Source organism: Engystomops pustulosus, chromosome 1, assembly GCF_040894005.1.
Source record: "Engystomops pustulosus chromosome 1, aEngPut4.maternal, whole genome shotgun sequence".
NCBI lineage: Eukaryota > Metazoa > Chordata > Amphibia > Anura > Leptodactylidae > Engystomops > Engystomops pustulosus.
This window is the reverse complement of record NC_092411.1, coordinates 265,060,729-265,075,093: the sequence shown is the minus strand read 5'-3', so window position 1 is coordinate 265,075,093 and position 14,365 is coordinate 265,060,729. Positions and strand designations below refer to the sequence as shown.

The 14,365-nt window shown below is 41.7% G+C and overlaps 1 protein-coding gene across 2 annotated transcripts in view; it reads right to left on the bottom strand.

The window, feature by feature from the left end:
* BOD1L1 (biorientation of chromosomes in cell division 1 like 1) overlaps positions 1-13,488 on the bottom strand; it is a 33,252-nt gene extending 19,764 nt beyond the window's left edge. For both annotated transcript variants that reach the window (XM_072126069.1, XM_072126070.1), the window contains exons 1-9: positions 13,191-13,488; positions 11,369-11,493; positions 9,155-9,345; positions 7,061-7,669; positions 5,810-5,959; positions 2,860-3,029; positions 2,511-2,625; positions 1,009-1,141; positions 850-928 (exon numbers count right to left, since the gene is read on the bottom strand). In XM_072126069.1, coding sequence (XP_071982170.1) covers positions 850-928; positions 1,009-1,141; positions 2,511-2,625; positions 2,860-3,029; positions 5,810-5,959; positions 7,061-7,669; positions 9,155-9,345; positions 11,369-11,493; positions 13,191-13,307 — 1,689 coding nt within the window. In that variant the 5' untranslated portion in view covers positions 13,308-13,488. The remainder of the gene's footprint in view (positions 1-849; positions 929-1,008; positions 1,142-2,510; positions 2,626-2,859; positions 3,030-5,809; positions 5,960-7,060; positions 7,670-9,154; positions 9,346-11,368; positions 11,494-13,190) is intronic.
* Positions 13,489-14,365: the final 877 nt, after the last annotated feature.

Genomic DNA, 14,365 nt, shown 5'->3' with positions numbered 1-14,365 from the left:
CTTTTGATGGCGTTTTCATTGCTATAATTTTTAGGACTGTGTGATCTTTTGATCCTTTTTATCGAATTTTTAATGTTTTTCCAAATGGCAAAAAAGTGCCATTTTCGACTTTGGGCGCTATTTTCCGCTACGGGGTAAAACGCAGTGAAAAAACGTTATTATATTTTGATAGATCGGGCATTTTCGGACGTGGTGATACCTAATGTGTTTATGATTTTTACTGTTTATTTTTATTTATATCAGTTCTAGGGAAAGGGGGGTGATTTGAATTTTTAGGGTTTTTTTTATTACAATTTTTTTTTTTAACTTTTTTTTTTATTTTTACTTTTACTATTTTTCAGACTCCCTAGAGTACATTAACCCTAGGTTGTCTGATCGATCCTATCATATACTGCCATACGGACCTCGGAAGACCCAAAGCTACCATGGCGACGGATCGCCGCTCCCCGATGACGTCTCGGGGAGCGTCAATCCGCGACAAGATGGCGGCGCATGAAGCCTTTGGCACCATTGCCGGCGGCGAACGTTGCGAAAACATTCGCGATTGGTGGTAGCACCGATCGCGGGTGTTACCGGTAAGCCTTTGCTGCAATATGCAGCAAAGACTTACCGGCTATGGAGAGGACTCGGCCCGCGAGCGCTCTCCATGCACCGGGAAGGAGTTAATACATACTATTTAAATAAACTCCCCATTATAAGCAACGTTCAGATTCTCCAATAATACTTTCAAGTTTGAAATTGGCACAAAGAGGGGACTTCTGTACAATGTTTAAGCTGAGAGAGTTTTGCTTTTTTTTTTTCAAATCCCCCTTCAGATACAAACACATCCTGCACCCTCTCACTACTTACATCATTAGACTTTTGGGTATCCCTTGAATCTTCATCATGAAGGTCACTTCTTATCTTCAGACTACCAGAAGAGTCCGTTCTATAATAACAACATAAAAGCTTCAGCAATCAGTCAGCGAGACAGTCAATGAGAGCTGTAGGAAAGGCAGTAAGTCATACCGCAGCTCACTCTTCTTTTTTCGGCTTAGTGCAACCTTCTTTTCTAAAAACATTTGTTCTTTGAGGACTTCCTTTATGCTGCTAAATTTTGGTTTCAGACTTTTGGGAGGTTTGTCTGGAGCACTTGTCCCACCTGGAAATTAAAGACAACGTCACACATAACATTTGAAAGCTAAATATTGGCATCATTTTTCAATATCTTGAAGGAAACCCGTCAGGAGAAATTGACCCCATGAACCATATCCAAAATTTTGTAAAGATCAACATTGTCCAGTTTATGTTTCTTTCATTGCCCAGTGTAGTGTCATTCCCCAGATAATCAACTTTAAAGTGATATACAATGGTCCTATAAAGTCATGGAGGCGGAGAGTGTAGCACTGAAGTCCAGCTCTCCACGTCACACAATGTCCCCTCTGCTGTGATTAACATCATGTACCAAACTTCAGGAGAGCTTTATAGTGACATCCCAGGATGCAGGACTGACAATTACAAGAGGAGGCATTCTGAAGAGGGAAGAGCTCAACATTATTGCTAAACTCTGCTCCCTTAACTTTAAAAGGAACCCGTCTTGTGAAATGTTGGAAACATTTTTATAATTTTTTTTTTTTTTTTTTTTTTAAATACAGTTATTATAAAAAAAAAATAAAAAAAAAGGAACCTGTCACATTTTCACAAATTACAGGTTCCCATAGAACCCTATTAACTAACTGACACCCTTTTAGCTAAAAATTGTTTCCCTTACATCCTCATAAATCAAATGGCAGCAGAGGGGGTCCTGCTCATCAAGCCCCTCCCATCTACACCTTCCCAAGTCCCATGCCTCTTCTCAGCAGTCAGCACTTAATGTCATGTGACCAGGATGATGTGATCTAAGGTCCTTTACCCAGTGTCGTTTTCAACATCTACCCCTTCCATGTATGTATCTGATCACATGAAATCACAGCAGCCTCCATGGTGGATGGGGAGTAGGACAAGTCCATGGAAGATGCTGTGATTTTATGTGATCAGATACAAACATGGGGAAGACGTCACAGGGTAAAGGACCTTAGGTGACATCAACATGCTCACATGACATGAAGTGCCTAAAGATGTAACAGAGCCCTCTCAATGTCCCACACAGCAGCATCTCCTAGAAGAGAGACCTGTCAATCAGGAACAAAGAGCCAGGGCAATTCAAGGAAAATTTTATATGCAGGACTGAGTGAGAGTTGCATATAAGTTTACAAACTGATTTGTGTAACATTGCAGCCATAGAAAAGGACAATGCTTTTAAATTATAGTTTTTAATTAAGTATTTTTTTTTGGGTGGGTGAATTTAATTGCCAGGTTCTCTTTAAACAACAGATTTACATTTACCTCCAGAGTTGATATTCTGGAAGAGGCCAACACACTGGGCCATAAAAAACATACCAGCAACGGTTTATTTGGTGGATTTTTGCAGACAGGTTCCCATTATAATATAAATATTATATAAAACATTTGGGTTATATCATGTGGGTTACCATGGTTTTTCATCTTTGAAGTCTTGCTCCTCTCCAGAGCCTTTTGTTTGCGTTTTTCCTCCAATCGCTCCCGTTTCAGGCGTCTTCTTAACAGTCTCTCTTCCTTCTCCTTGGCCTAAGGGTAAAACATCATAATACCACTTCCATATGGACAGAAGATCAAATTGGAAATCTATCTATAGAAAAGTTTCACCATTCTACTGAATATTCTGAAACAAGACTCCCTCAGCAGCCATTAGTTTATCATTGGCTGTGGATAGAGACGTTTTTCGTTCATCTAACCCAGCCCCCCTGGAGCCAAGGAAAGGCTGTAAAAGATGTAACCCGATTGCATAGCTGTAATATTCACCACAGATTGTCGCCGTTGTTCTACGGTAAGTTCATCATCTGAATCGCTGTAGTATTTGGAGTACAGGAATGGCTTATGGACATAAGCGTGGCGGGTGCCCTTTGCCTTTGTTTCATGCTGTTCACCTGAAGATTTGGATTTACCCTCTGGGTCTATCCTCGCCTCATCATCTAAAGTAAAAAAAAAAAAATATATATAAAACGTATTATTCCAACTTAAATCCCGTATACAATCCAAAGGGGAATTATGAATACAGATATGAATCAGTAAAGGATGGGTTCTTAAAGTTTGTACTTGAATTTGAATAAGTCAGAACTGGTATATTTTATAATTGTAGTTGCAGGCAAAAAATTTTTTTGACAATTGGATTTTTAAAATTTAGTGCTGTCACTAAAGGATTATCAATAAAACTTCATTACAGACACCTTACAGCTGATCATTGCAGCCTGGGACTATAGTAAAGCATCCAGAGAGCTTCAGAGGTCACAGGGGGCAGAGGGGTCCAGCTGGAACTAGGGGTTGTCTTAAGTTGGGCGTCCTTAAGTCGGGGACAACCTGTATGTTGAGTTTTTGCATGCATGATTAGGTACAAGTTTCCCTGCAGTTTTTCGTTGATAATTTCGCAAGGTTTCTCTCCTATAGAAGTTTCTTTTCTCGTTTTTTTACAGAGAAATCCATCAGAGAAGCAGCCGAATGCCGCAATCTGAAGGCATTTCTGTTTGAAGTGTTAGAAACTACCATTTGATTTGATGCATTATGAAGCAAACATACCTTGAGACTGCTGTAGCTACACTGATGCTGGATCATATACTGGTTAATCCCTGAGCTAAGTGGTTTTGCTGATAATATTATAGCTGTTTTATGATAATGAAGCTCTGTTGCTTCTATGGCTGGTTCAGCGCTTCTCCTAGCACCTGAGTTTTTCACTGCAGGAGGGGATGATGTAATTCCTGGGTTGTGCCTGAAGGCAGAATAATCAATTTCTGCACCATCCCCCAGCTGCTGTGTATGAGTGATCCAGCTCAGGTTGATTAGTCATACTTGACTAACCTCCATTTGTAATTACAAGCTCAGTGTCTAATATGTTGATTTGGGCAGCCAACCAGACCCAGCTTTCCCAAGGTCCGAAATGTTATGATTGTTTTTTTCAGCAAAACCACTCAGCACAGGGATTAACCAAGATATGATCCTGCATCAGTGTAGCTACAGCATTCTCCAGGTATGTTTGCTCCATAATGCATCAATTCAAATGGTAGGTTTCCTTTAAGCTAAATTCTTAAAGTGTCCATAAATAAACTCCTCCTGACGAAGCAGTTTGGTGAAACGCGCGTCGAGGCGTTTCCTGGGCATTAGGTTCTTTCTGGTGGCCGGCACGCTATTCTCGCTATAATTGACACTACAGAAAAAAGGTAAAATTGGTTAATATTACCCCACAAACTGAGTTAGCAACCCTGATATATGGGGGAATTTTAGGGGTGATATATAGAAGCAATAAATTTTCTGTTAAGATTAATGAACTAAACTTTTTGTTTGCCGGATAGATAATAGTGCAATACTTAGTATTCCCATACACCAGGTGGGATCCCTAGTGCCCGGTACATAATTTTTAACTTCTTATTTTTCTTATTGTACCTGCTCTCACTTTTCTCATAAATATAATGGCATTTCTGTAAATTTTATTTCCGAAATGAAAATGTAAAGATTTGTTTTTACTTTTTTAAAATTAATGAATAAAGTATATTTTAATGGTACTCTACAGCCATCTAGTGGTTCAGTCTAATAGGTGCAGTTGGGTATGGAGTAATCTCTGCAAGTGTCTGGGAGAGGACATCTTTTGGTGGAATAAATAAACTTGTCAATGTTTATGAAATATAGAGCAATGTACATAGCGGGCAGCAAGAGTCACAGAGGTGATGGCTCACACATAGCTCTCCGGAGATCTCTGCAATGAGAGTTATTGCACAGTACTTTACACCTATGATAACATTCAGACATTATGTTCCTTGTAGTATGTGTCTCTTTGGGTTTCTACCTGGAGGAGTTTCCCCTTCCATCTCCTAAAGAAAAGATCCACTGGACTAAAAAACTTCAATACTTTATTTCATCTTCTGTAATATTGGATAATACAGAAACCTTTTTTGTTGTTAAAAAAAACCTAAGGCCTCATTTACACGCACGTATGCATATGGCAGCATGCTGGAAAGGAGGAGGGGGGTCTCCATTGGAAATAGCAGAGCCCGGCCATACAGAAAGTCTTTCTTTATAATGCACTTTTTGAGAAGATGAAATAAAGTATTACATTTTTTTAGTCCACTGCCAGGATCGTTTTTTTTTCTTCTCAAGTCTTCACTTTGTGTGTGTTCGAACAATCCACCTTATTACATGGACCAGAGATGTGATCAAAGGAGGACTTCCAGGGGTGAGCTGAATTGGACTTATTTTCTTATTACGTTACTATTTTGTGATTGCCTCATGTACACTGATGTCGCTCCCTGTTAAAGGGATCTTCCGCTTTCCCATTTATCCATAGGATATGCCTTTAATAGATTATAGACTGAATGTGCAAAACACAAACGTCATCATTCAACAATATAGGAGTGACAAAAATAGCCAAGACTATAAGCCCAGCACAACTATAGAGTTATGAATCCGCAGTAGCCACAGGAAGTGGGTCAGACGACACCCTTCCTGAGAAAGGTGTGGCCTGAGAGGTAGGACCTGTATTACTATTTGTTCATTTGTCAGTACTGCAAGTATAATTATGATTAATAGATATTAGTACAACGAAATAGCATTAGTTTTAAGTGGCTTTTTCAAAAGCCAAAAGTGTGGGGTTTTTTGATATAATGAATCCGATTGAAGTAAAAAACCTACACAGCCGTGAAGGCAATGATATTTTAAGGATCTTATAGCCCGAGGGCCAGCACTTGTTTCACATGTTGAAATTTACCATCTGAAGTGATTTCCCCCTCTTCTGTACTATCAGACACCGCGTCTTCCTCATCGCTTTCTTCATCAAATGAGGATAAGTCGCTGGTGTGCACAGAGCTGACTGTCACGTCCGAAAAAGCGTCCAGATCAGAATCGGGTAAGGCACATTCTGTAAAAAAAAAATAAAAATTTAAAAATAAAAAGTTATAGATATGAAGAATAGCAAGAATAAAAATGTTATTTTGCAATGGACTTTTTATCACAATGTATTACAAAGTGACTAACTTTTTAAATTAATTGCACAAATCAATAGTGCAGATTAAAAAAAAGGAAACACTGTAACACACTTTATTAAAAAAAACTAGGGACTAGGGATAAAAATGAAAAATAAAGGACAGACTACGGAAAGCACAATGCAATCTGTCAAGAGATTTAAGTGCTATTTCAGTATCTGCTCAGAGAAGAGACTGCAGCTTTAATAGAGAACCTGTCACCAGGAATGTCATTTTTAGCTGTTAATGGGTTCCAATAGCCAGATGCCTTTCTCCGAATTCGGAATTATTTCTGTAGCTTATACAAGTTTAATTCACATAACCTTACTCCCAGCCAGCAGCGTGTGGAGAGTCCCCGGTGAGGGTATAGCTGCAGCCTGTGTCAGTTTCCTTGCCTCACACTCCTCCCCTCTTCCTGTCATGTGCATTGAGCAGGAAGGGGAGGAGGGAGATGGTGCTGAGGAGTGGGAGAACACATGATACACACAGAGGCTGCAGCTGCCCCTCCCCCAGGACTCACTGCCGGAACAGAGCCGGGTAATGCGAATCAAACTATTATAAGCTACTGAAATGATTCAGAAAGCTAATAGGTTATTGTAACCGGTCACCAGCTGGTGACACATTCCTGGCGACAGGTTCTCTTTAAGTTGGCTGAGGCATCAGTGTGTAGGAAAAATATTAAGTGGGAGTAATGCTACATCAGGGACAAGGTGCCTTCATTCTTAGGATGAACAGGAATCCCAAAAGTCAGACCCTCAATCATAAAATGCTGGCAGTACTACCAGGATTTGTGTTTTTCTTGAACTCTGCATCCTATTAGCTGAATGTCCCTATAGAAGAAGGGAGAAATTCAGAAAATGAGATTGCAATGGGGAATAGCCCTAAGCAGCTTGTATAAGAAATTAAGTTGCATTATCCTGGGAGACACTTTGAAGCAACACATATCAGATACTGAGGCGTCTAATATCACCTGAATATAACACAAGAGAAATCCATACCTTCCTTCACAGAGTCTGCAGCCTTCTGCTTGCTGCTACTCTTTTCGGCAATACTGTATTTAGAAGGTTCAGCGTCGCCTTCCTTCTCCTTCCCGGACTTCTCTTCCCTCTGTCTTGTGATGTCGTCGCTTCTTTTCACGTGTTCGTTCCTTTTTTCTGTCCTAATTTCTTTCTTCTCCTCCTTCCGGTCCGATTTCTCAGTGACCTCGATTTTCTTCTCCGCTCTCTCGACAGACTTTGCTCTCGGTTCGTCAATGTCATTTGGAGAGTCTCTGATTTGCGAGGAGATAATTGCTTCATTGACTGAATTTTTAATGTCTTCAGCTGGAAGTGAAATGTCAATTATATCTTCTGCCTTGAGGATCGGCTCCACGCTCTCAGTTGGGACTTCAGGGGTGAGTTTGTCATTCTCCAGCGGTTCTTCTGGGGGGACATCGAAGCTCTGCTGTGGAGGAGGCTTCCTGGACACCTTGTCAATGTTTTTATGATTAGAATTTTCTGACAAGGCCCAGGCGGCTGTAGCTTCTTGATTCAGGGAACTTATGGTTTCTAAAATGGACATGGCGTCATTAGCAACGCTGGTGCTGGGCCCAACCAATGATGTAGATCCTTAAGGAAACAAGGGAAGAAACTTAATACACAGGTAAACTAAAAATCGTTACAAACTAAAAACTCTTAGCTCTGACACCAAACTTTCATAAATTCTAGAGCAGAAATAAACAGCCATAAAAATACTAAAGTTTCCCCACCGTGTATAGTAACCATGGACTCATTTCTAGGATATTTTGATATCCAAATATTCTATCCAAGATCCTGTTGATACCAAGTTGTTAATCCCCAATATGAACACCAGTATACAGACGTGCCCCTACTTAAGGACACCCGACTTACAGACAACCCATAGTTACAGACAGACCCCGCTGACCTCTGGTGAAGCTCTCTGAATGCTTTACTATAGTCCCAGGCTGCAATGATCAGCTGTAAAGTGTCTCCAATTATAAAGTATACAGTTTCAACTTACATAGAAATGCAACTTAAGAACAAACCTCCGGACCCTATCTTCCTGGGAGTCAGAAAAAAAACTAGGGGAGGTCATTTAGCTCCACTGATTCAGCCAGTGATTGAACCCGTTTTTGGGCCGCTTTTAAGCGGTCCGTTTTGGGTTATTTTTAATTAAAATAATTGATAACACTGGTCAAAAACGCATGCATTTTTAACTGACTGCTTAAAAACGCACAAAAACGGGTTCAAATCGCCATGTGTGCCACCAGCCTTAGTGTTTCTTAGCCTTCCCCTAGTGCTACTCGCATACAAGGCTAGCCCATGTTCTCATACACAAGGCTTTGTATTTCACAGGCATGAACCGACTACCCGAGACAAACAATAGAGCAGGTCCAAGTCCTGCACATTTTTGCTTCCCTCGCAGTCATTTTCAATGATCATTGGTGCGTGAGTGGAGCAGATTGCTTTTTTTCACAGCAATCGGCTGATTTCTAATGCATTTAATTGTGTGATTTTTGCCTAGGCAGGACATTGCAACCCTTGATTTACTCCCCACCATCTGCAGCAGAAAAGCACTAAGCTGTCAATTTTTTCTGTAATGTTTGTACAGGACTGATTAATTCCCATACTTTACTGTAATACCACACATGGTACATTATGTATGCACATACCCTAAGGGTAACTGCACACTGATGCAACGAGTTTGCGCCTAAACACTGGCGGAAACAAGCTGTGAATCTGCAATGAGAAGTCAGAGGATTTCTTATTATGGTGGGGGGGGGGGCAGGGGGGGGGGGGACTGCTACCAAGAAAATTGACAGTCAATACCTTGTGGAAAATCTACTGCAAATAAGACCTACAATAAGGTGCCCCCATCATGTAAAACACATCTGCCTGGGACTGGGAGCCCAGCTTTAGCATCAAACACTCCTCTCAGACTCCGTTAATAAATATGCTGTGAGCATTTGCAAATATCAGGTACTACCCTGGAAGATTTGAAGTAATTGCATAATACAGCGTCACCAAACAGGGACACCTTCCCACTGCAGTAACAAATGCAGCCGTGATCTAAATAAAGTAAAACTTAAGTACCAATGACAGACAGAGAAGCCTCAGATCTTTCCTCCACTTGCTCATTATTCGCGTTAGTATCTTCTTTATTGTTTAGCGTGGCCAAAAATTCTTGTACAACTTTTTCCACTTGAGGTCTGAAAGTGTGATTTATCTTTGGGTCCACAACCTGGGATATAATGCGGTCAATCCCAGACTCGAGCATTCCAGATCTAAGGGAAATAAAAAAACCAACATAAATCAATTTGTCACAATTACATAACTGGCACAGTGGTGAGCCACCCTCTGCCGCATGTTTTGGTCCTGCTCACAGTAGGTCAAAGTACTATACCCCCTACTGAAACCTAGATTAAAGCGAGTGTTCCGATTATTACAAAAATGTATCAGGTGGGCTGTGACAGACACAGCGTGGCCGCAGTGTGTCATACTGGGGGCGGGGGGAAAGGGTGGGTGAGAGGAGAAGAGTAGAGCATGCTTTTTTTTTTGTAATACTCAGACAACTCCTTCAAGGTTTTTAGTAGAGAGCATAGCCACCACCGAGCTTCTGTCTGAATATTCTATATCTTAGCAGAATATCAAGATGCCTGCCCCCCCCCTCCCCAATAGCTAATCACCAGCTACCAGATCTGACAACACAGAATTATAGAATTGCATAGTACAAACATGTCAAGTATAACGTCCTCTTACTGATTCTAAATCTATGGGAAAACACTGTGGGTCAGCCACCAAATTTTTATTTTTACATGTATGAGCTGTGTGAGGGCTTGTTTTCTGCGTAACAAATTGCGCTTTATAGTGAAAGAATTTAATATTCCTTCTGTGTCCTGGAAGTGTGAAAAAAAAATTACAAAAGCAGTGAAAATGGTGAAAAAAAACCCCGCATCTGCGCTGTTTTCTTGTGGGCTTGGATTTTACATCTTTCACTGTGTACCCCAAATTACATGTCTACTTTATTCTTTGGGTCGGTGCAATCACGGGGATAACACATTTGTATAGGTTTTATAATGTTTTCATACAATTACAAAAAATATTCTTATACATTTTTTTTTATTTTTTGATTTTGCCATATTCTAGCACTAATAACTGTTTAATACTTTGGTGTACAGAGTACAAAATGGCAAAAAAAGTGCCATTTTCGACTTTGGGTGCTATTAAAAAAAACGTTATATTTTGATAGATCGGGCATTTGCAGACACGGCGATTCCTAATGTGTTTATGATTTCTACAGGTTATATTTATGACTTGTACGGAAAGGGGGGTGATTTGAATTTTATGTTTTTTTCAATATAAATTTTTTTTATAACTTTTTTTTATTTTTACTTTTTTTCAGACCCCCTACGCTACTTTAACCCTATGTTGTCTGATTGATCCTACCATATACTGCCATACAATAGTATGGCAGTATATTAGGACTTTCCTTCTCATTCATTACAATGTGCAAATCGCACATTGTAATGAATGGGTTAAAATGAGACAGCCTCGGGTCTTCAGAAGACCAGAGGTTGTCATGGATACCGATCGGTGCCCCCGATGACGTCATGGGGAGCGACATCTTTTACCATGGATCTCCGGACCATGTGCCGCCATCTTTTTGAAGCTGTCGGCAAAGATGGACAGGATAACACCCGCAGTCGGTGCTAGCAATGATCGTGGGTGTAACCAGCATTTTACAGCAAAGATCTACCGGCTATGGAGAGGGCTCAGCCCGTGAGCCCTCTCCATGCACCCGACGCGTGCCGTACTATTAAGGCATATCAGGAAGGTGTCAATAGTGCTTATTAAAGGAAATGTACCGTCAAAATCCATCACTAAAAACTGGTGGCATTACTCATAGATCCAGGCACTGTGACTGTTGTAATCATCTTATATTTGTTATCCTTGGCCTCCTTCGTTCTAAAATCAACTTTCATAATTAAAAACTAATGAGTCAGTAGGGCTCTGGGAGGTGTTATCAGAGCCCCTCCTTGCTGCAGATTCATAGTGCAGGTGCACTTCCCCTTCCCATCAAGGAGAAGGGGGGAGAGAGAGAGGGCGAGAGAGGGGGAGTGCGAGTGTAACAGCAGCAGGAAGGGGCCCTTCTGGCTCAATAGCATATTTATAAAATAAACCAGTGTCCCTGGTTTATCATAATGGATTTTGATGGTAGTAATTTCCTTTAAATACAAGCTACTTTAGTAATGTTTCATATGAATCCAATCCTTTTCCATGAAATCCGATGCTCAGCTCGTGACTTACTTGAGCACCTGCTGCCTGATGTTATTCCTCAGCTGGTTCTTGTTCAGATGAGGGCTCCACGTGTGGTTTGCCAGGTGATTGGATACAAAGTTGTCCACCCTCTGTCTCAGGTTTTGGTACGCAGGCTGCAAGGAAAATGTATAAACACCCAGATTAAGAAGGTTCCAGACACAGATCATCTACATAACTATAGTACAGTATATATATGTATAGTATAATACAGAGACAATTACTTTACATCAAGCTGGTAAATTGTAACCAATGTATTCGGCGATGAAGGTAAATCAAGATCCTGCAATAAGCAGTCACTCAATATATAAACAGGCTGCATTACATTACACAGTCAGGTTTGTAATTTTTAGTCATTGCAGCATTAAAAAAATTTTTTCAACCATGTTACTTGCAATAACACTCTAGGACAGTGATGGCGAACCTTTTAGAGACTGAGTGCCCAAACTACAACACAGACCCGCTTATTTATCGCAAAGTGCCAACACAGAAATTTAATTTGTGAGTTATACTCCCTTCTCTGTCACAGTTTTCATTTATACCGGCACCTGAGGCACCAATATAGCAGAAAATAGTCCCAGGTAGAGCTGTCCCTTTAAAATAGCTCAGTGCACAGCAAGTCCTGGGCTGTCTGGGACTGCAGGAAGATACCGGGAGTCATCTCTGGTGATGGCCTGAGTGCCCACAGAAAGGGCTCAGAGTGCCACCTCTGGCACCAGTGCCATAGGTTCACCATCACTGCTCTAGGAGGTTGCCTTTAGAGATGAGGGGACCTGATGGTCGGCTTCAGCTGCCCGACTCAGATATATTGCCGGATGGGTGGCTGAACAGTCAATCCAGCAAACCGACGCCCCTAGCAGCTAGCCATGCTCATGATTGGCCAGGGGAAACCGAACCCAAACAAACAGGTCCACTCCATTTCTAGTTGCCTCTTAGGTGTCACACGGTACATTCTTAGAACAGATTTGTTTTTGCATGTTTACCCTGTATTTAGCTGGTTTGAATCTGTTTTTCTTCAAGTTTAAGCAGCTGTGAAAAATATTAATACAGAATTCAAACCAGCCAAATGCAAGGTATAAAAAAAAAAACGCACCAAGAAAGGTCCAAGAACGTGCCGCATGACAGCCACCTTAGCTAAAAAACACAACAATAGTCACAAAAGAATCCAGTACTTTTGCACGCACAATGATCTGATTAACCAACTTGTAGGTCTAAAGATGCAAACATTAAAGGGGTTTTGGGAAAAAGAACAAAAAGGGGTTTTAAAGTGGTTGATTGTTCTCTTCTAACTAGAGGACAGGGGATAAGAAGCTGCTGAGTCCTGCAAGGGGCATCAAGATGACGCTCAATACTAAAGGAGTGACAGATGTTGCTCAGTACAGCGATTGGTTATCTCCAGCACATAGCTGTGCTATGCAACTTCTGTCACTCCCTTAGCGCTGAATGGAGAGGCAAGACACGTGCTCATCAATAAGAGAGTGAGACAAGTCATTGCAGGTGAAGACTCTTCTGCAACTTGAGACACGATACTCTCCGCCATGTAATTCCCGCGCCCGTAGACAAATTTTCTGTGATATTCATGGCAAAGTCATGTGCAAACACATATCCCGCACATCTGTATCATGGTGACACGTACAATGTGATATCAGGCGATACATTACTAAGACAGGAGCTGCTGTAGCGCCCCCCTCTGGCACCAAGTGCTAGCTCCCTGCACCAGCAGCTTTCCCTGTAGACTGAGGCTTCTGGGAAGGAAACAGTTACCATTCCCTATCCCTGTGCCCCTCCTGGGGATCTCCGGAGCGCCCCTCACCTTGGTGTCCACATCAGCCAGGCAGTCTCTACGGAACTGGTCAAACAGCCCCTGGCTCTTCAGGTGGTTGACGATCAGTGACACCAGCTTGGGATCCCCGGGCGGCAGGTTGGCCATGATGTCCTGTGCTGTGCCCCGGCGGTCACCGCTCCACACATCACCCAAAACAAACGCAACCGCTGCACCCGACCCCTGACCCGGAAGCGCCGCGGGATTGTGGGAAAATGTCACAGTATGAGAGGAAAAGAGAGAACAGTCCGCGCCGCAACTGTGAGTGTGGGAGACAGCGGCACCTAGTGGTGGAGGAGGCAGGCGCCAAGGAAGACCGCTGAATACGCAAGGCACAATGACTAGTGTGCGCATGCGCAAGACAGAGATTCACAGTGAGGGGCGACCTCTAACGGTAGAACTAAGTTATAGCATAGATAACTGGCGCATGCGAAGTATTCTGAGAATGAATCTGAGGCAGCGGTGACCTCTCGTAGATGTAGGTTATAGCACAGATATGAAAAAGTGGAAAACCGGCGCATGCGCAGTTTTGTGAGCGCGATTCTAAAACAGTGGCGGCATCTAGTGGTAGCAGTACGGTATAGCATAGGTGTACAGAAGTGCTAAGGGAAAGTCATTGTAAAAGTCTTATGCTATGGATAATGCCTCTTTTTCCATACATCATGGCCTCATCTAAGAATTCATAAGTTATGGCACCTTCAGTAGTGGAATATAATATAGACAGTTTGGGTGTTAGGACAGGGGCCCAAACCCAGAGGGACCATGGTCACCCAAGCCACTCACTAAATGTGATACAGAGAAGGATCTTAAATAGAGATGAGCGAGCACTAAAATGCTCGAGTGCTCGTTATTCGAGACGAACTTTTCCAGATGCTCGAGTGCTCGTCTCGAATAACGAGCCCCATTGAAGTCAATGGGAGACTCGAGCATTTTTCAAAGGGACCATGGTTCGGGAATAAAATGTGTTAATTAATTGAAAAAGAATGTCTTCTGATAAGTTAGCAGATGTATGCAAACATCTGCAATCTATTCTTCACTGTTCCGCGCGTATATTATCTCCCGACAAGTCAGCAGATGTGAAGAACAGTGAAGAATAGAATAAAAACAGTGAACACAGGATCATTTAAGTGAAAAACACAGTGAAGAATAGATTACAGATGTTCTGC